Source organism: Diceros bicornis, chromosome 21, assembly GCF_020826845.1.
Source record: "Diceros bicornis minor isolate mBicDic1 chromosome 21, mDicBic1.mat.cur, whole genome shotgun sequence".
NCBI lineage: Eukaryota > Metazoa > Chordata > Mammalia > Perissodactyla > Rhinocerotidae > Diceros > Diceros bicornis.
This window is the reverse complement of record NC_080760.1, coordinates 53140087-53160478: the sequence shown is the minus strand read 5'-3', so window position 1 is coordinate 53160478 and position 20392 is coordinate 53140087. Positions and strand designations below refer to the sequence as shown.

The following is a 20392-nucleotide window of genomic DNA, read 5'->3' as shown; positions in this document are numbered from 1 at the left end:
AATTACTTAAAAAAGTTTTTCCAAAATGTTTTCCAAAATCATTTAGAAGCAGGGACCTGGGGTTTGAAGGAGCAAAGGGAGACTGAGTGAGCAGCATAGCAGACGGAGAGTCTTTGCAGGTAGCCTGAGGGAAGTGGAGGGACGCTGGAATGGGACATACTCAGTCCTTCATTTAGCCTCCTACTCCTGTAGGGGGAAGAGACCTAAAGCTAGTGAGAGAGGCTGACTCTGTGTCCGGCAAGAGCACTTCCGCTCTGGCCTGCTGTGCCCTGGCCTGTATGGTAGGAAGAGCTGAGGCTTGGCGTGTAAGCACGTGTGCTCAGGAGCGTTGGTAGGAATGAAGCAGCCCTGGAGTTTTGTCGTTAGGGCCTAAGATGTCCTGCCTCTCTGCAGCCACAGGGGGAAGATTTGGCAGGCTCTGCTAACTGGGCACCCTGTATTATTATTAAATGTATACATTTCTATTTACGTAGCCGAGTGTGTTCCCTTTTTAAATCGGGCTCACATAATTTTTTTTCACATGACCTTGCCAGGTCTCCTCCATCCTGTACCCTTGCTGTTGATTTTTTTAAATGAAACATGGGACTTGACGCTTGTCTATGTCGGGTGTCATGAGTGATTGTGGCTCATATTGTTGGTGGAGTAATTTTGAATCTGAATTCTGTCCCTGGCTCTTGTCTTAGGCATTGGCGATAGTATCAACTGAAGAGGTCAAGGGTAGCCTCTCTAGATAGTCTTGCTATTCAGCACACATTTCTTGGTTTTTGCTTTGTGCTGGACACCATGCTGTGTGCTGAGGATAAAGCACATCTGAATTCATTCAGTGGTCATTCTCTTCCAGCTCCTACTTCACCATCTTACCAAATAGAAATCATGACCGATTTTTCCCACCTGTCATGTCATTTGCTCTTCCTTTCTTGAATTTCTTTTTCCTCTGTGTTTCCCTAAGAGATGGGATGGAATCTGAGGTTTGCTGAGTGCCTGTTTCATGATTGGCACTTTTAGATGGACGGTGAATACTATAGAAATTAATACTGATGGTCTTGTGATTTCAGCACTGGTGTCTCCTTTACAGACAAGGAACTTCAGGGCGGTGGCAGAAGGGTGCTTCCCCAGAGATTGTCCTCACTTCCACATGGCACCTTTGGGGGCCTTTAACTGGTTTCTCAGGGCTGCTTCTACTCTCTCTGGGCGGCTTTGCCCCACTGTGGGCACAGGAGTGTCCCTAATGCCCTGAAGCACCAAGACCGTGTGGTGTTCTTGGATCCTGAGAAGAACAGGAACTTGCAATCCAGAAATGAAAACCTTCCAGTGGGTCCTGTCGCTGCGCATGGAGTCCCTGGGCCAGCCCTCTGCATGAGCTCTCCCCAGTCCTGCTCTCTGCCCTGGGCTCTGAGCTTATCACCTCGTGGTGCTGAGCAGGCTTCCTTCCCACACTGGTCCAGGTTCAGCTCTTCTTCAGTAGCAGGCTGAGGGAGGTGTGGAGTGAGGCCTGGGCATATGTGCTAGGAAAAGTCTCATGTGCTTCTGAGAGAATGATCCAGCTCTCACCCTCTCTTGGGTGGGGAAGTTGGGGTCCAGAAGGGGAAGGTGGGCTCTGCTTAGTGTTGTTTCTGTTGAGAGCACTCATTGGTAGTGCAGTCAGGCGGGGGATCCTGAGAATAAGGCTTCTGGTCCAGGCTGACCAGGCAGGCAGAGGACAGTTCAGGAAGGAGGGGAAGGGTGTGATGTGTGATTAGGGAGTTGCTAGATTTTGAGAGCCAAGGTCAGACTCAGGCAGGATGAGGGGTCTGGGTTCCAGATAGGATTTGCCACTGCCCTTGTGGCTGGTATATTTCACAGGAAGCTCGCCTGGGCCAGAGCTATAAATGAGGAAAGTGGTGAAGAGACCACACGGGTTTTCAGGAGAGCTTGGCTCTGGGATCGGCACTGGCCTGCGTTTACTTTATTCACATCCACACAGTGCCAGCCCTCTGGGGACTGGCTTCTGGGGTGAGGTCGTTTCTGAATTCCCGGCCTCTTTGTAGCCACTCCGGTGGTCTGGTTGTAAACACCTCTCTGCTTCTCGGAAGAGCGAAGCGGAGAGATGAGAACAAAGCGTGTAAATGGAACAGCGCTCTCACGAGTGTGTCACAGCGCCATGGTTTGCTCTTAAAGATGAGGAGCAGGGAACTGAAAGGTGACGGGAGCATGTTGGCCTCCCTCGCATGCTCTTCTGACACAGCGGGCGGCTTCCCATCCTGTTGCTACTCAGTGCATTAGTAGGTGGAACATGAACCACAGAGAAGGAGCACCTAGAGGTGTGTGGTCGTCACCTATCTGTGTGGACTGGGTGCCCCCAGACGTCCAAGTGTGCCTGCAGTCAGCGTACAAGTGCGCAGCACAGAGCGCGGCCCCCTTCTGTGTCCACGTCACCCATACCTTGGAAGGGTGCTGCTCTTTTTTAAATGTAAGAGTTAATTTTGCCTTGTTCCTCCTACCACCACCCTTTCCCCTGTGTGATTTTATTTTTTTAAAAAATAAACTTTTTTTAGAGCAGTTTTAGGTTCATAGCAAGATTGAGCATAAAGTACAGAAATTTCCCATATTCCCCTTGCCCCAGCACAGCCTCCCTCATTATCAACATCCCCACCGGAGGGTGCATTTGTTACACTTGATGTACCTATATTGAACATCATAATCACCCAGAGCCCATAGTTTACGTTCAGTTCACTCTTGGTGGTGGTGTACATTCTGTGTGTTTGGACAAATGTATAATGGTTTGTATCCATCATTATAGTGTCATACAGAGTATTTTCACTGCCCTAAAAATCCTCTGTGCTCCACCTATTCATCCTTCCCCCACCCCCACAACCCCTGACACTTGTACTGTCTCTTTGGTTCTGCCTTTTCCAGAATGTCGTACAGTTGAAATAATACAGTATGTCACCTTTTCAGATTGGCTTCTTGCACTTAGTAATGTGCGTTTAAGGGTCCTCAGTGTGTTTTCATGGCTTGATAGCTCATTTGTTTTTAGTGCTGAATGATATTCCATTCTGGATGGACCACAGTTTATTTATCCATTCATCTACTGACGGACATCTTGGTTGTTTCCAAGTTTTGGCGATTATGAATAAAGCTGCCATAAATATCCGTGAGCAGGTTTTTGAGTGAACATAAGTTTTCAGCTCCCCTGAGTAAATACCAAGGAGCACAATTGCTGGATTATATGGTAAGAGTATGTTTAGTTTTGTAAGAGACCACCAAACCGTCTTCCAAAGGGTCTGAACCATTCTGCATTCCCACCAGCAGTGAATGAGAGTTCCTGTTGCTTGATATCCTTGCCAGCATTTGGCATTGTCAGTGTTTTGGACTTTGGCCATTCTAATAAGTGTGTAGTGGTATCTCACTGTTGTTTTAATTTGCATTTCCCTAATGACATATCATGTTGAGCATCTTTACATATGCTTATTTGTCATCTGTGTGTCTTCTTTGCTGAGGTCTGTTCAGATCTTTTCCCCTTTTTTTAATTGGGTTGTTCATTTTCTTATTGTAGATTTTTAAGAATTTTTTTGTATATTTTGGATAACAGTCCTTTATCAGATGTGTCTTTTGCAAATATTTTCTCCCAGTCTATGGCTTGTCTCATTCTCTTGATGTTGTCTTTCGCAGAGCAGAAGTTTTTAATTTTAATGAAGTCCAGTTTATCAATTCTTTCTTTCATGGATTGTGCCTTTGGTGTTCTTCTAGGAGTTCTGTAGTTTGCATTTTACATTTATGTCTGTGATCTATTTTGAGTTAATTTTTGTGAAAGGTGTAAGGTCTGTGTCTAGATTCATTTTTTGCATGTGACTGTCCAGTTGTTCCAGCACCATTTGTTGAAAAGACTGTCTTTGCTCCATTGTGTTGCCTTGGCTCCTTTGTCAAAGATCAGTTGACTCTGTTTAGGTGGGTCTGTTTCTGGGCTCTCTGTTCTGTTCCACTGATCTAGTGATCTGTTCTTTTGCCCATACTACACTGACTTAATTTTTGTAGTTTTATAATAAAAGTCTTGAAGTCAAGGATATTTTTATTTATTAAAAAATTTGTCCTTATTGGACATTAGAAAAAATTGATTGTTGTCAAAATGTGATTGTTCACATTTTCTTCAATATTTCCCAGTATTTTAAGAACAAACATAGAGCAGGTGCTATGCTAGGCAGGGTCCCTGCCTGAGGTCGTGGCCTGCGCACAGGTGCTGACCATGGGGAGAGGTGAGGGCTGAAACCCAGAGCCTGCTGCGCCTGCCCAGCTGTCTGCGCTGGCTCAGGGCGGGGGGAGTCTGGATGCAGGGGCACCTTTGTTTCACATGCAGGTACTTCTCTCAGCACGTCTTGCTAAGCCTGTGCCTGTGGGGCTGTGCTTGCCCAGAGGGCCATCTTTTCCCAATCTGCACCAAGGCTACTTGTGGCCTCATGGTGGATGATTTCACATGTGTCACGTCATTTCTCACAGCTTGCTGAGTGGGTGCTGTGACCCCCTTGTGACACTTGAGGGAACGGAGCCTTGGTGAGGTAAATGTTATTCCTAAGGTCGTACAGCTCCTGAGACGGGGGACACCATTACTGACTAGCCATGTGACCTGGGTCAATCACTCAGTGTGCTGTGTCTCTGTTTCCTCATCTGTACAATGGGGATGCTGGTTTTATCTGTTTCATGGGGATGTTGTTATGAGAATTGAATGAGTCAGTCCCTGTGAGGTGCTGGGACAGTGCTCAGCAAACACTGTCAGGTGAGGTCTGCTTCCAGAGCTGCCTCGGGGGCCAGTGCGAAAGGGGTGGAACAGAGTGACTAACTGCCAAGTGCTACCAGGCCCGTGCCCCCCTGAGAAGAAGTGTGTGTTGCCGGGTAGCTCCCTTTCCTGGCCCCTGGTAGTAGTGATTGGAGTGAAGGGCAAAATCACTCGACAAGCCCCAGAAACTTGTGGGATTTACATTTGAAAGGCTAAGAGTTATTGGTGGAAGAGAGACGAGAAGAGACCTCCAAGCTTGAGAAGGGGAGAGTTGTGTGTACAAGCTCATTTAGGCTGTGTTCTGGGGAAATTTCATTGTAGGGGGGCGTTAGTGTTAGGGAAGAGGGAAGAGAGTTTTTAGAGCAATGACACCATTGCTGTATAGAGAGACAAGAAAGGGCATTTAAAAAGTTTCCAGTGCGCTGTGAATGCCCAATTTAGCATGCTTCTGGGAGCCTTCAGGAAAGATTGAAATTGCTTTCCAGTTACTTTTTTTGTATTCTTTGAATATAACTCCAGGCTGGCTCCAGAGTAAAAGCAATCCACCTGGGCTGGCTCCAAGTGATTTGGAACTTTTTACTCAGCCTTCTGTTTTGGGAGGGGACATTCGCCATCATTTTGTGAAAGAAGTTGGGGAAGGAAGGTAAGGGAGTGAGATCAGATAACGTAAAAATGATAAATGTCAGCTGGCTATATTTTTAATAAGAAATAAAAATCACTTTAAACCCATCTCCACTATTGCTCTGGACCACTTTAAACATTCCTCAGAGAACTAAATGGAAATCTTCTAAACCCTGTACCTGTGAATAAAAGGTGAATTGTCTGTATTCTCAAGACCTGAAATGTATTTCTACCTATTTCTTGAAATGAACATTTTCAATAGGTGGTTACAGAAAGTTGAGGTAGGAACGCAGATGTGTGCTGTATTTGCCAGCTTACGGGCTGCTTATTATCATTTAATCTTATTTGTGTTGTTATATATGAAGATTTTTGATCACACCTTTTGCTCAGCCTTTTTCTGAGTGAGGCATTAAATTTTCCCCAGGAACTCTTATGAAAGAGACAGGCAAGGCAAATGGGTTTCCTCAAAGGCAATAGTTGATGTAATAAACTCTCAGATTGCTGAACTTTTCAAATACAAGAGTGTTGAAAATTTTATCACTGGGTCATGTGCTGCAAATCTGTCTTAAGAATAAACAAATTCAGATTTTATAGGAGGAGCGATTTGAATCACGTACAAATTATGACTTTTTCACTATTTAGTGATAAGAAAATTTATGCTCAGTCTTAATTATAATTGCCTGTGGTAGGAAGTGGATCGTTATCTATTTAAACAAAAAAATCAGCAAAGAGATATTTGCCCAATTCTTAAGTGAGAAAACCTTCTTGATATGGTAGCGTTGAGATTAGTTAATTTGGGTCATTCTGAATTCATGGCTAGGTTAATGACGGCATTGATTTCAGCTTCTTCTTCTTCTTCTTTTTTTTTTTTGTGAGGAAGATCAGCCCTGAGCTAACATCCATGCCAATCCTCCTCTTTTTGCTGAGGAAGACTGGCCCTGAGCTAACATCCATGCCCATCTTCCTCCACTTTATGTGGGATGCCGCCACGGCATGGCCTGACAAGCAGTGCATTGGTGCGTGCCCGGGATCTGAACCCGGGCCACCAGCAGCGGAGCACATGCACTTAACCGCTACGCCAGGAGGCCGGCCCCTGATTTCAGCTTCTTAATCCTTTTTAAAATCTCATATTTCATTTTGGTGTTTGGTCTTAGCTTCTTTTGACAATGTAGAAATAGTGAAGAGACTTGTCTTTCTCTCCTTCCCTGTTGTATGGAAAGGGCCGCCATTTTACATTCCAAAAGATTTCTGTAAGATAGACTACTAGGATATAAAGTGGCTGTGTGTATAGGTGTGGGCAGCTCCAAGAATTTCAATTAAAAAATTATTATGAAATAATTTAAATATATACATATTAGAGAGAATACTACAGTGAGCCCATCACCCAGATTAAATAGTTATCAAGGTTTTGCCACATTTGCTTTATTTATACCATTCCTTTTCTTTTATTTGTTCTTTGTTGAGGTATTTTACAGCCAGTCCCAGAAGTCATGTAATTTTACCCTACATGCTCAAGTTTGCATGTCTGAAAAATAGGGGCACCTTCTGCCATCAGGCTTTCAACTTGACCCACGTGCTAGTTAAGTACCAACTGTGTGTCAGGCATCCTGCTAGCCGTTAAGGAGACCTGGATGAATAAGACACAATCCTTGCTCCCAAGGAGATTAAGGATGGATGGAAGAAACAAGTGCACGAGCTTACAGGTGCCTCACTGTACCCGCCAGATGACGCCTCGGGGTCAAAATTTGTGCATAATATGGTGGAAATACACAAAAGGGACTGGTCAGCTATGTAGGGCAGGACAGTGGGAGAGGAGGTCAGTAAGGGCTATGAGAGGAGGAAGCCTTTGATCGGAGTCTTACATGTCTTTCCCCAGCTTTTCTACCAAGCCACTAGGGCCCCTGGACACACAACACCAGGTGGTAACTTCTTTGTTTTGGATTCCTGTTACCACTTCTCCTTCATGAAGGATTTTAAGGTGGAAAATATTTAAAAGTAGTAATTGTTGCCAAAAGGGAAATGGAATAAATAACTCTAAAATTCTGTGATCGTAAAGGGTTACGTTTCAATGGCTGTGCAACCGATTTCCCCCGCCTTTAATTTCAAATACAATAAGTTATTTTGGAGGGAACCACCACGAAAGTCCATCGATAACCTTTTTTTCTAATTTAGCTATCTGCTTTTCTGCACTTTTCTTATACATTAGAGAAATATTGTGCTTTTTAATTGAGTGTCCTTGGTTATTGATAATGAAGGCCCGTCAAATATCAGTATTTTCTTTAAAAAAGAATGTCTATGACTCAAAGATATGCCATTGAAAACATAATCTTTTGTTGTAACCTTATTATAATTATTTCAAAGTGGATCATTTTTTAAATTGTGTCTTTGCAGAAGAGAGAAAGAATAATATGAAACATTTTTTGTGTGTGTGAGGAAAATTAGCCCTGAGCTAACATCTGATGCCAATCCTCCTCTTTTTTTTTTTTTTTTTTTTTTTTTTGCTGCTGAGGAAGGGTGGTCTTGGGCTAACATCTGTGCCCATCTTCCTCTACTTTATATGGGACACCGCCACAGCATGGCTTGACAAGCGATGCATCAGTGCATGCCCTGGATCTGAACCTGTGAACCCTCGGGCCGCTGAAGCGGAACGCACACAGTTAACTGCTATGCCACCGGGCTGGCCCCTGAAACATTTTTTTAATGTATGAAAAAACATATCACTTTAGAGTTCTTTTCTGGGATAAGACAGCACAAGGGAGATGTTTTTGTTGCCCTTTGAGTTTGCTGCTTGAGGCATTTGTCTTGAAATCACCGAGTTTTACACATTACGTTAAACATGTTTCCAAAAGAGACTCACACTTTTTGCTCTATTGCCAGCGCCCCTCCTGGAGCCCGTTATGAGGTTTGTGACTTTCCTTGCAGGCACGCACCGAGGCTGGGCCGCCGTCCAGATGCGTTTGCTTCATGAGTTGGTCTATGCCTCCCGGAGGATGGGGAATCCTGCTCTTTCTGTCAGGCACTTGTCGTTCTTGTTACAGACCATGCTGGATTTTTTGTCAGATCAAGGTGAGTGAATTCAAACTATACTTTTTTTCAAGGGAGTATGAATGAGAGCACTCTTGACGCTGGCCCACATAAACACCGGGCTGAGGTTTAGGTGGGTGGATGATGCTTCCCAGTTCTCTGCTGGTGAGAAGACACACGCTCCACTGTGTCCTCGGCTCCTCGTCCTTCCTTCCTCACTTCCCTGGGTGCCCGGTGCCACTGCCCACCGTGTCCTTCAAGCCCTGTTCTCCCTGGGCCCTCTCTCACTACGGTCTACTGCTTTTCTCTCTACCTCTCAGCCTTCTGCATGGGCTCCCTTGCCTTTTCCTGTATTTATGTATAAAATATAAATGTCAAAGTGTAACATTTATATAGAGAAGTGCACAATTCATAAGAATACAGCTCAGTGAATTTTCAGAGTGACCACTCCTGTACCTGGCACCCAGGTGAGAAACATGAGCAGAACCCCAAAGCCCTCATTGTGCCGCATTCCAATCACTGCTCCCCTCAAGGGCAAGTGTGTCTTGACTTCCCAGACCAGGGATGCGCTTCACTGTGTTTGCAATGGCATCATGCGGTATCTTTGCCCGCACGTCAAGGCTGCTTTCTTCTGCTTCTCTCCTCTGTCTTCTCTTCTCACACTGTTCCTGGGTGTCATCTGCTTTCTGGGTTTCAGTCATATTCTGTTTATTTTCAACCCAGATTCCACTCTGAGCCCAAGATATGTCTGTTGTGCTGCTTGTAGGACGTCTCCCTTTGGATGTCCCATAGGCACTTGAAATCAGCACATCAAAAACAGAACTCATGGGGCCGGCCCGGTGGCACAGTGTTTAAGTTCGCGTGCTCTGCTTCGGCAGCCCAGGGTTCGCAGGTTCAGATCTCGGGCACAGATCTATGCACCGCTTATCAAGCCGTGCTGTGGCAGGCATCCCACATATAAAGTAGAGGAAGATGGTCACGGATGTTAGCCCAGGGCCAATCTTCCTCAGCAAAAAGAGGAGGATTGTCAGCGGGTGTTAGCTCAGGGCTAATCTTCCTCACCAAAAAAACAAAAAAACAAAAAACTCATTTGCTTCCCTGTCATGCCTCCCTTTCTGCCTGTGTCGCTCACGCTGGTTCATTGTGTTGCAGGTTGGGTTCTCTGGGAAGCACTCTCCAATATGGAGATGAATGTGAGGGAAGTTTATTAGGAAGTGCTCCTGGGATCGACACCCATTGAAGGGAGGAGAAGGAGGCAAGATTGGGCAGAGGGAGAAGTCAGGCCTCAGCACAGTATCAGCAGAGGCCTCAGCTGGCCCACTGAGCTCTGAGCTGGGACGGCCCCGCAGAGTTGTCCGGCACTGTTCTGAGGGCAGGGCTTTTCTACTCCCTTGTTGACCAGTAATGCAGGTTACCTTGGTGAGTCGTTTTCTTCTATTAAGGGCACTTTCTGGAGGGGACTCCCAGCAGTGGCAGATAAGGTCTCAGCTGACCCCACAGGACCTCTGAAGCTGGGATGGCCCTTCAGAGAGGTATCTTGCTGTTCGGTGAGGGGCTAGGTCTTTACTCGCCCACACCCAGGCGCTGGATGCACCCCGCTCCCAGGAAGCGGCATGCTCTTGGACGAGGCGGCTGTCTGCAGCTGAGAAGTTTCTGGAGAGGGCAGCACTCGGTCACCTGGAGAATCCATCGTTCCGTCCTGAGTGGGACGTCATCGTCTACTGCAGTGCTACCCCTCATTCCAGGTGTCCCAGTGGAGGCTTCGGCTCCACCTCTGCACTCCTCACCCCCACATCCCAGCATTTACCACGTTTGTGCTCCTCTGTCTTTGCGTTTTAAAATCAATGTATTTCTCTCTCTCTGTCTCCCCATGCTTTTCCCCGACTGTTGTGATTGTAGCGGTCTTCTTGACTCTGGGATGGTAGAGTCGCACGTCTCCCCTAGAGTGGTGTGAGGCTTAACTGCATTAATTCCTATAAGGCATTCATAACGGAACTTATACTAAGATCTCAATTATCATTGGCTTCAAAACAAAAATATTGAAGTTGGTGTGTGATTGCCTTTGCAAAACAAGGGAGAATATTTATGTCTGTGCGTCAGTCTGACTTGGGCATCCCAATATGCTTTTCTAAAATGGGAGAGGAAAGAGTTTCAGTCATAGCTGTTGCATAAAAAATACAGCATTGTTTTTTAAGCGGATAAAGAGTTGAGAATCAGGCTAAAGTCCCAAGGCACATCACAGAATCTGACTGGATTCTTCTTGTGTAGTCTCATCCTCTTCTTTGTCACTTGTGTCCTTAAACTTCATTCAAGCCAGGCTGTGTGAACTCCATTCCTTGAATGTCACGTGTGTCTTTCTCATGCCATTCTCTTCACTCCTAAAGCCTCTCTTCCCAGTAGCACCTGTCAAAACCCCAGCATTCTTTAGAGGAAGCGTCGAGTCTCCTGTAGTGACTTCCATGGCGTCTCTGTAGTAGTGACCTCTCCTCCCTTGAACTCCTGTGGCTCTTTGTTACTAGTGTCCTTGAAGCGCTTACCGCTTACTGTGGTTATCTGTGTCCTTCTCAATGTGGAGTAGCTATTGCTTTCTATTTAGGACTTTTGGTGACCCAGGCAAATTACCACCTGGACACTGGTCCCCAGTGGATGGTGGCACAGCTTCTCTGCTGTGTGTGTTTGGTTTTGGGTGCCTTTAGCGTTGCATTTGAATTGCATTTGTCTTCATGCTATCTGTGGAGTCCGGCACTTGAACAGCAAGACCAGTATCGAAGCTGGCCATGTGCATGATTTGTACTTTGGATTTCTTTGAAGTGAGGGAGGACCTGACTAAGGCAGAGTTCCCAGAACAGCTGTCTCTGGTGTTGGGGAGGCTGGGGTTCAGTGGGGACATGGGCATGGGTCTGTTTGTGGCTTACTATATTGAGTTTTTGCTTTTGACTGGCAACTAGCTCTCCTTAAGCCCCCTGAGGGTGCTGCCCACCCTGCCGCCAGTCCTGTGGGTTTCTTGAACCTCCCCGTGACCCAGCAACGCTGAAGACACAGTGCCCGGTGCAGCATCCAGTCTGAGTGGACTCTGCTCACTGGGCCTTAGAGTTCTGAGTGCCATCCTGACCCGTGGGCTCGTCCATGTCCCCTTTTGTCACGATTCTGTTCCCTCTTGGTACCACTTTCCCACAGACCTCACATTTAAATATGAAGCGTCTCCCACGACTGTAAGTTGTGATGACACGGCCCCACATCCTGTCCCTGAGCTGCTTACGCCTCCACCTCCCTCAGCTGCCTCACCTCAGACGTTTTCTCTTAAATACACATCCTCCTTCCCACGGCAGGACCTTGGCTGTCTCCTCCTTCCCATCCCCTGCTCTCTGGTATCAGATGACTCCCCACGTCTGGACTTCCTCGGGAAGACTTGTACAAGCCCCTGGTGAGACCAGGTGCCCCTGCTGTTTGCTCTCTTCTCTCATGCACTTCTCACAATTCTAATGAGAGAGTCAGTGCGTATTTAGTTGGTCAATGCCTGTCTTCCCTCAGAAGCTCTATGAGAGAAGGAACTTGCTGGTTATTTGAGGTCATATTAATTAGTGATCTAAAGATGCTAAGTTTAACAGGAGAGGAACTGGGACATTGGACACTGTTGAACAAATCACTGTCTCCCCAAAGGCCTGTGTATGATGGTATTTGGTTAATTGGAGTCTTCTGAGAAAAGGACAGAAATCAGGAGGTGTAAAGGATTCTTTCCACTAACCACAACCTCTAATTACCGTAACCTCAGATCAATAATTAAATTCTTCCTGGGCCTCCATTTTCTCATGTGTACAACTAGAATGTTGCACATTGTGTGGTAGTTTGTTATTGTTTTAATGACAGATATTTTAATTTATTGGATGACCTTTCTTCTGGAGAGCTCATGGTGCCATTCATAGAGCTGATAATTGACATGTCCTGATATTGCTGCATTGAAATTAAATACGGAATAGAAGAGCAGCCAAGAAAGAAAAAAAAAGTGATACTGGGCTTGAGGCAGGGGTCTTTCTAGCCTTCTTGTTGTATGTAAACCTCTCTGGTTGTTTGCAGGTGAAGATGGCATCATCTGGGGATTTCTTGCCTTTCCCTTGCCCACGTATACCCTCTAATATGTGCAAATATGAATGAATTCACCAGATAAATTATGGGGGCAATTGTTTACATGAAAAGGCTCTCAGTTCCCAAGGACTTTGTCATTTTTTGCTAGATGGAAGTACCAACTTGAGGATTTATGGACTTTTCTTTGGAGGCATGACTATGTTACTTTTTATGGTCATTGATATGGGGTCATTTCTGTTGGGGCTTCCTGACTGGGCATACAGTTACAAGCTTCCATGGCAGTATGGAAGTAGATATGTACTGCACAAGAATCTCTGAAAAGGAGAGGGATTCCTGACTTTGTGAAAGGTTCAGAGTGGCACGTGTTAATGTTCCCTATGGCCCCGTCTTTTCCCACTCTCGTATTCACCCTGTGTTCTGGCTGTCTAAATTCTGACAGCCGCAAATATAGTGGCATTTCTATTTTGCTGCCTTTGCACCTGCCGTCTGTGGCCACTCCCATTCCTGTCACTTTATCCAGGAATTGGTCCCCTTGCTGACTGTAGCACTGCCCTGTGGGAGCCTACCGCATGTGCGCCTGCTGCTGTCACAGCTCCCGCCACTCTGGGCTGCACGACTGGAGTTGCTGGTCTGCTTCCCCTCCTACCTGGCCTGTAAGCTCCTCCAGGACTGGAAGTGTCACTGTATCTGGAACAGCACCTGGCACCTAGTAGGCCCTCAGATGCTGCTGAATGAATGAAGCTTCTGTCTCTTTAAGTACATGCTTTGCTATGCTGCCCAGTTGATGTTTCTTCTGGTTGGCTAGTTTAAAAATCCATCTGTGGCTGTTCATCATCTGTAGTAGGGTTCAGCAAACCACTGCCTGTGAGCCAGATCCAGCCTGCTGCCTGATTCTGATCCTTGTACTGGCTGCTCCAGGATGAGTTTGTAGTTGCTGACACCCATTTCTGTGGAAACTAAAAGACTTGCTGCTTTGATATCAAATTACTTAAAGTGGGAGCAAGGGGAAATATTAGCTAGCTAAACTGTCTTAGGGATTCAGATCCAATGTCTCAGGCGAGAGGATAAGGATTACCCACACACTGGATGTGCTACTGTAGGTGAAGTGCAGGAAAAAATTACGTACTTTCAATAGCTCACATTAATGCTACAATGAAAAGACTGAGGGATGATGAAAGGGGATGCTACTGAGACCGTGCGAGGGCCAGTGAATGAACTTGCATTAGGAGGGACCTAATTTCAAAGCATTTCTGCCATCAGAGTTGCTTTACCATGTTGTGATGGCATAGAGTGCAGTGTTCTTGCTCTAGAGTTTAGATGATTCTTAGTAAAATTTAAACTTCGTGTGGTTGTTGGGCTTGTCTCTGTTGCGATCTGAAGGATTTTTGTGTGTTCGTTTTCCTGTGGCTCAGCATTTTGCTGGAGAACTCTGGGTAGACGGAGTTGCCTTGAAACCTGTCTAAGCTCCAGTTTCTCATCTGCCTGGCGGGGCTGTCGTGGGATTAGACATACCGTACCTGAAGCGCATGACAATGTGTCTGGTGCAAGGAAACACTTAATAAACGTCCTGAGACAGTGTTTTCCTCCTGGGGGACCAGGACTCCAGCTCCTTGGTCAGAGGTTGGGGGTTCTTTTGCCCAAGGTACCTTAAGAGGGCCCAGAGAGAGAAATGGAATCTCTTGTCAAGGAAACAGCAGAATGACCCCAGCGGGACCCTGGAGAGCTAGAAGATCTGGATACTGTTCTTTTCCAAGATGTGCAGATGTTATAATTTGCGTTATATTTGTTAATTGTCTGACTGGAGCGGGGAGGGGTGTGGTGGGAGGTGGATGAGAAGCAGGGGTGCTGAGGCGCATCTTGTGGGCAATGAACAGCGGGCAGCGTAACTGGCACTTGGGTAAGTGTGGTCTCTACTCTGTTTGGTATTCCGCATCCCCCACACTTAAGTTGTTGGGAGTGTGGCTGTTGCCACCTTGTCATTGAACGAGTAGATTTCGATTAGGCAGTCAGCTCATGGCTCAGCTGGAGCAGCACAGAATCCAGGTCTTATAGTCTAGAACATGAGTTTGATTGACTGTTGGAACTTGAGGTCAGAAAATATTTCACTTTGCCGGCCTCTACCCCAGAAGCAGTGCATGGAAGTCTGAGTGGAAAGCTGATGGAGACATGCACATCAGGACTTGCATCCTCTCAGCCTCAGTTTCTTCATCATAAACTGGGGGTTATAACACATATCTTGCTAGGTGAATGTGAGAATAAATGAAATGATGACTTACCTGAGGTTTATACCCCTAGTTTCCTGGCTGCTTCTCTGAGCCCTAGCTTTGGGTGTCCAACAGCCCTTGGATGTTTGAGCATCTCAGACTTCCAAAACAGCTGTCCCCACATAGCACTTGTCATGCGTTTGCCTGCAAGAAACCGAATATCTTACTAAAGTGTATTTTTTTTAAAAGAAAATTTATTGAGAAATAACTCACATACCATACAATTCACCCATTTAAAGTCTATTAGTATATTCACAGGGTTGTAAACCATCCCCACAATATAATGTTGGAATATTTTCGTCCACCCTGATAGAAACCTCAAACCCAGTCCATCTCTATTCCCTCCTCCCTTGCCCCCTCCCCCAGCCCTAAGCAAGCGTGAAGCTCCTTCTTGTCTCTGTGGATTTGCCTATTCTGGACATTTCATGTAAATGGAATCATACAGTACGTGGTCTTTTGTGTCAGCTTCTTTCACTTAGTATGTTTTCCCACTCCCCTGCCTTTAAATGCCATTTATGTGCTGGTGGCCCTCAAATTAACATCTCCAGCCCTGATCTCTTCCCCAAACTTCTGATTCCACTCAGCTGTCTAACTAGGACTTCACTTTTCCCAATAGAATTATTGTTTCGTCTTCCCCCAAAGCTGTTTCTCATCTTTCTTCACCTAACACCCTGGGAGTTGTCTTTGGTTCTTCTTTTCTGACATCCTCCTTCAAACCATCGGTAGGTCTCGGTAGCTGTACCTGGACCAGATCTCTCTCCCTCATGAGTGTCTCAGTCACAGCACTGCGTCTCGTTCCTGGACCACACTGTACCCCTCGTGGATCTCCCTGCTTTCCCCCTTGTCTCCCTCTGCAGCCCCTTCTTCACCAAGCAGCCTGGGTGACCTTTTAAAAACACACATCAGATTATCTCACCCTCCTGCTTACAGCCTACGTGACCTGTCATTGTGCTTGAATACAACTTAAATTCCTCACCGCGGTTTACAGCAGAGGTCGGCTAACTACAGCGGCGAGTCAAAGCCAGCTCACTGCCTTTCTTTGGCATGGCCTTCAAGCTAAGAATGTTTTTTACAGATGGACATCTGCAATCAATTTGATGATAGAGAACTTAGCTTTAAACCCCAATGAAGTGAAATGTCATCACCCTCTGAAAAAAATCCTGTTCTTCTCCTTTGTAAACCTGTATTACAAGAATAGTACTCAATTATTATATTTGGAATTTTGTCAATAAAAAAGTGTGTTTTCTCACTTATTATATGTCTACCTAATATCCTTGATTTGCCTCTTGGCTCGTGAAGCCTAAAATGTTTACTCCCTAGACTTTTACAGACGGCTTTGCTGACCCGTGGATTCCAGGGGGCAGTGTCCTTCTCTGGGACGACTCTCCTCTTGTCCACTGTGTCCAGGACGTGGCTGTTCACAGGTCCCTCTTTCCTTTGAACTTCGTTGAGTCCTTTCCCTCTGCTTGGTTTGCTCTGTCCCCAGATCCTTACATGGTGGCTCCTTTGTGTCATTCAGTTCTCACCTCAAATGGCGAGAGGCCTTTCCTGACCCTCTAGCCTTACGTATCACTCCCCCATGACCCTCTTCACAGTGTTTCACGGCACCCTGTGCCCGTGGAAAGTCCTGGGGGAGTGGAAGCATGGCTGAATGACTTGGGGTTAGGTCTCAGTTCAGATCCTTCTTGACTCAAGAGCTGGTAACTTGAAGCAGGTTGCTGAAGCCTTGATTTCTTTGTCTGTTTTACTTTATGGGAGTAATAAATACGTTTCCTACTTAACTATAAGAGTCATTGGGAAGAGCAAATGAGATGGGAGACGTGAAGGGGCTTTGTAAATGGCGGAAGCTAAATGCTCACTGCTGTGGTAAGTGCTCCTTTGTTTCTCTCCCTCTTTTCTTCTCCATTCCTTCACATGCTCTCATGCCGTTTGTCAGTCTTGTATATGAGATTCTGAGTTGTCACAGACCTGGGTTTGAATACCATCGTCTTTACTACTTCTGCGACTTTAGACAGATAATTTAACTTCTTTCAGCCCTGGTTTCCTTATCTGTACATTGAGAATAATAGCCATGTCATGGGGCCATTAGTCTTGAGTTAAATGTTTACCGAAGTGCCTAGTATAGTGCCTGACATGTAGTGGGCATTCCGGGTTAAGAACATTTTAGGTGATTATCCATAGAGAAGGGGCAGGAGAGAATGGTTAAGGCTAGGGAAGAGTCAGTGTAAACAAATGGATGTAGGAGCATCATGGGGGAATTGATAGTTCTTTTCAGAGGTGGAAAAATGGTTTGTGTAAGGTTCTGTGAAGAAGGTCATCTTGACAATGAAGAACGAATCGGTGTTTGCCAGACCAGACTGAGCAGAAGGAATAGTTTCAGGTAGAAGGACTTTCTCTAATTCTGGTGGAATTAAGAGGATTTGGTTTATTTGGGGAATGTTAAATACAGTAGTTTGGTCGGAGTCTGTTGTCTGGGATTTTGGGAAGGAAAGCGGATGGTCAACAGTTGCGCCATATGACCCAGCAATTCCACTCCTGGGTATACGCTCAAGAGGTTTGAAAACACATGTCTGCACAAAAACTGGCACACGAATGTTCACAGCAGCATTACGCATAATAGCCAAAAAGAGGAGACAACATAAATGTCCACTGACGGATGAGTGGATAAAGACCGTGTGGTACATCCTACCTGGATGACTCTTTCTCTTCCCCTTCTCCGTTTCCATCTTCCTTCCTGCATTCCTGCCTTCCTGCGCTTGGCTAACATTTATTCATCCTTCACACCTCAGTGTAGACGCCACTTTTGTTTTTTTCTATGAAGCCTTTTTTGGTCCCTCAAGACCGGCTCGTCTTCTTTGAAATGTTCCCACTGGTGTACCTAACTTGCCTGTCTGAACACTTTTCGCCTACTGTACCTTGATCGCTTATTTAATTGACAAACTCCCCACCGAGGCTGCAAGCTCTCTGAAGGCAGGGTGTCTAACTTGCTGTTTTTCCTATTCCTGTCACCTAGTGGCATGTATTGACATTCACATTTTGTTGAATGCATTAATAATAAATGGTTTTCCTTTTTTTTTTTTTTTTGTGAGGAAGATCAGCCCTGAGCTAACATCCGATGCCAATCCTCCTCTTTTTGCTGAGGAAGATTGGCCCTGGGCTAATATCTGTGCCCATCTTCCTTTACTTTATATGGGACGCGGCCACAGCATGGCTTGACAAGCGGTGTGTTGGTGCATGCCTGGGATACGAACCTGCCAACCCCGGGCCGCAGAAGCGGAGCGCGTGAACTTAACCACTGCGCCACTGGGCCGGCCCCTGTTTTTCCTTTTTTACAAACAACTTTATTGAGATTAATTCACATACCATACAATTCATCCATTTAAATGTACATTTCAGTTGTCGTCCATTTAAAATGTACATTCATAGATATGTACACCTATCACCACAGTCAATTTTAAAACATTTTTATCACCTCAAAAAGAAACCCTGTACCCTATAGCTAGTTAGTGGCACATGTTGGAACGCACATCTTGTTGTTGAATGCATTAATAATAAATACGGTGGTTTTGTTTGCTTTCCTTCTTTTTTGGTTTGTGTTTGCTCTTATGGGTAATGCTGTGGTGAACATCTTCAGGTCCTTGGCTTTTTGAGCAGGAGAGGGCTTATTGGGTCAGCCATTTTGAACGTTTTTATTGCTGTTGAAACATGTTGCCAAATTGCCTTCTGAAAGGATTGTTCTAATTATACCGCCAGCAGCAGTGCTGCTGCTTCAATATGTATAGAATGTTGCCTTATTGTTTTAATTTGTATTTTCTTGGTAACTTGCAAGGTTGAAAATTTTTTCCCTGTGTTTTTTTTACTAATTGTATCTCTTTTATGTGAAACTCTTTTACAGTCTTCTGATTGCCTTCCTGTCTCTTGCCTCATTTGATTCTAGTCTGTTGGGCTTTGGGAGGCAGATAGCCTCCCGGCCACTGTGCTGACGAGGTCTCTGATGCTTTGAGATGCTAATTAAGTAGTTTGCTCAAAGTCTCCCAGTTATTCAGGGCAAAGCCAAGTCTAGAACACAGCTTTTCGTCCTAGTCCAAGGATATATACTATATCCTTGGACTAGCTAACTATAAAATATATTCTGCGCCATAATGGACCTGGATGGTGTACAACAGGTTTGAAAGAGTTAAGACACCTCCCAAAAGCACTTCACTTGTGTCTGGATTAAAGCTGAAAGTATCAGGAAAATCTGTTGTAAACATTTTATGATGAATCTCCTGAGCATAATTTGAAATTTGAAACGATTGCTGGAACTCTGAGAAATACGTTTTACATTCCGGGGGATTCAGTTCACGCGTTCAGACCAGCGTGTGTGAATGTAACAGATAGTGTAGAGTTCACTACATTTGACCCATGTTGGCCACGCTTTTGCTTCTTGAATATGCCAAGTTTTTTTTTTCAGAACAGGGGTAAAACTCTTCCCCTGCCTTTGCATGACCAGCCTTCCAGCCTTCAGTTCTGTGGTGGTATCTGCGAGTTGCCCCCTTAGTACCATCCTCTCTGTTGTGTTTCTAGTGGTGTCCTGACTTTTCTTCTAGGTAGACAGTTTTGGGAGAGTTGACCCACTCTTTGTGGCTGATCCTATAATTTCTCTCCTGATAAATTTACTCTGGAAAAGTCAGGCCCCTCAGGGCCAGAAGGCTAAGTTATGGGATTGCAGGGCTGAGCTACCTGGGAAGAGAGGGGGTTTCCTTTTTTCCGCTGCGTTTGAGTGGTGACCACCCTGGGTCCTGCAGGAGAACAGTCTAGGAATGGAGCCAAACCTTTTCCTTCTGTCTTCTCCATCCCACTAAATGCACCTTAATTTAATTCCTAGAGACCTAGGACCCCAACGAATGTGTTTTCTAAGACAGCAGTGAATCTGCTTCTGTCACTGTTATATTTGTAGCACTTAAAACAGGCACGCAGTAAATATTTGTGGAATGATTGAATGAATATGGTAACCATTGGTGACCACTCAGGACGTACTGCATGGGAGGGATTTGGGGCTGGCATGTTGGAATGGGATGCTAGATAACATCTTACCTAAGATGACCATGTCATTGTTCACATTTTAAAAAATGGGACGACTGATAGTAATTATGAAGTAACTAATCCCTCCTGCTCCTGCTCACGCCTCACTCCTTGGCATGGCCTTTGGCTAGATTATTTGTGTGGATTTAGTTTTAAGGAAGCCCAGAGAGGAAGAGATTGAGTCTTCTAGGGAGGGTTGAGAAAACTTTCACCAGGAGTGACAAATGCTTGAGACTGGCCCTGAAGAATTAGTAGGTTTTCACCAGGTGTGTGGGAGAGCACAGGGAAAGGAGAGGGGAGGGGAATGAGTTTTCAGGAGAAAGGCATGCATGTGTAAAATGGAAGCGTGTTGTTGCGGTCAGGCATAGAGATTGTGCTCAGTTCAAGATCTGGATCTTCTGCTACTTCTGTGACAATGCTCACCAGATGACTCATCTCAGAGTCTGTTACCTCTTCCTCGAAATGGGAATAAATGCCCTTTTTGTACGATCCGAACCTCCAGTCAGGGGAGTCCTGGCCTTCCGCCTCTGACCTAGGCCGCTCTCCTGTGCTGCCGGCTATAGAAGGTCAAAGCTGAGTGGGGCCC

At 45.5% G+C, this 20392-nt stretch overlaps 1 protein-coding gene across 6 annotated transcripts in view; it reads left to right on the top strand.

The window, feature by feature from the left end:
* Positions 1–20392, top strand: part of TRAPPC9 (trafficking protein particle complex subunit 9) — a 639688-nt gene that overhangs the window by 71026 nt on the left and 548270 nt on the right. For all 6 annotated transcript variants that reach the window (XM_058564989.1, XM_058564990.1, XM_058564988.1 and 3 more), the window contains one exon: positions 8294–8437. In XM_058564989.1, coding sequence (XP_058420972.1) covers positions 8294–8437 — 144 coding nt within the window. The remainder of the gene's footprint in view (positions 1–8293; positions 8438–20392) is intronic.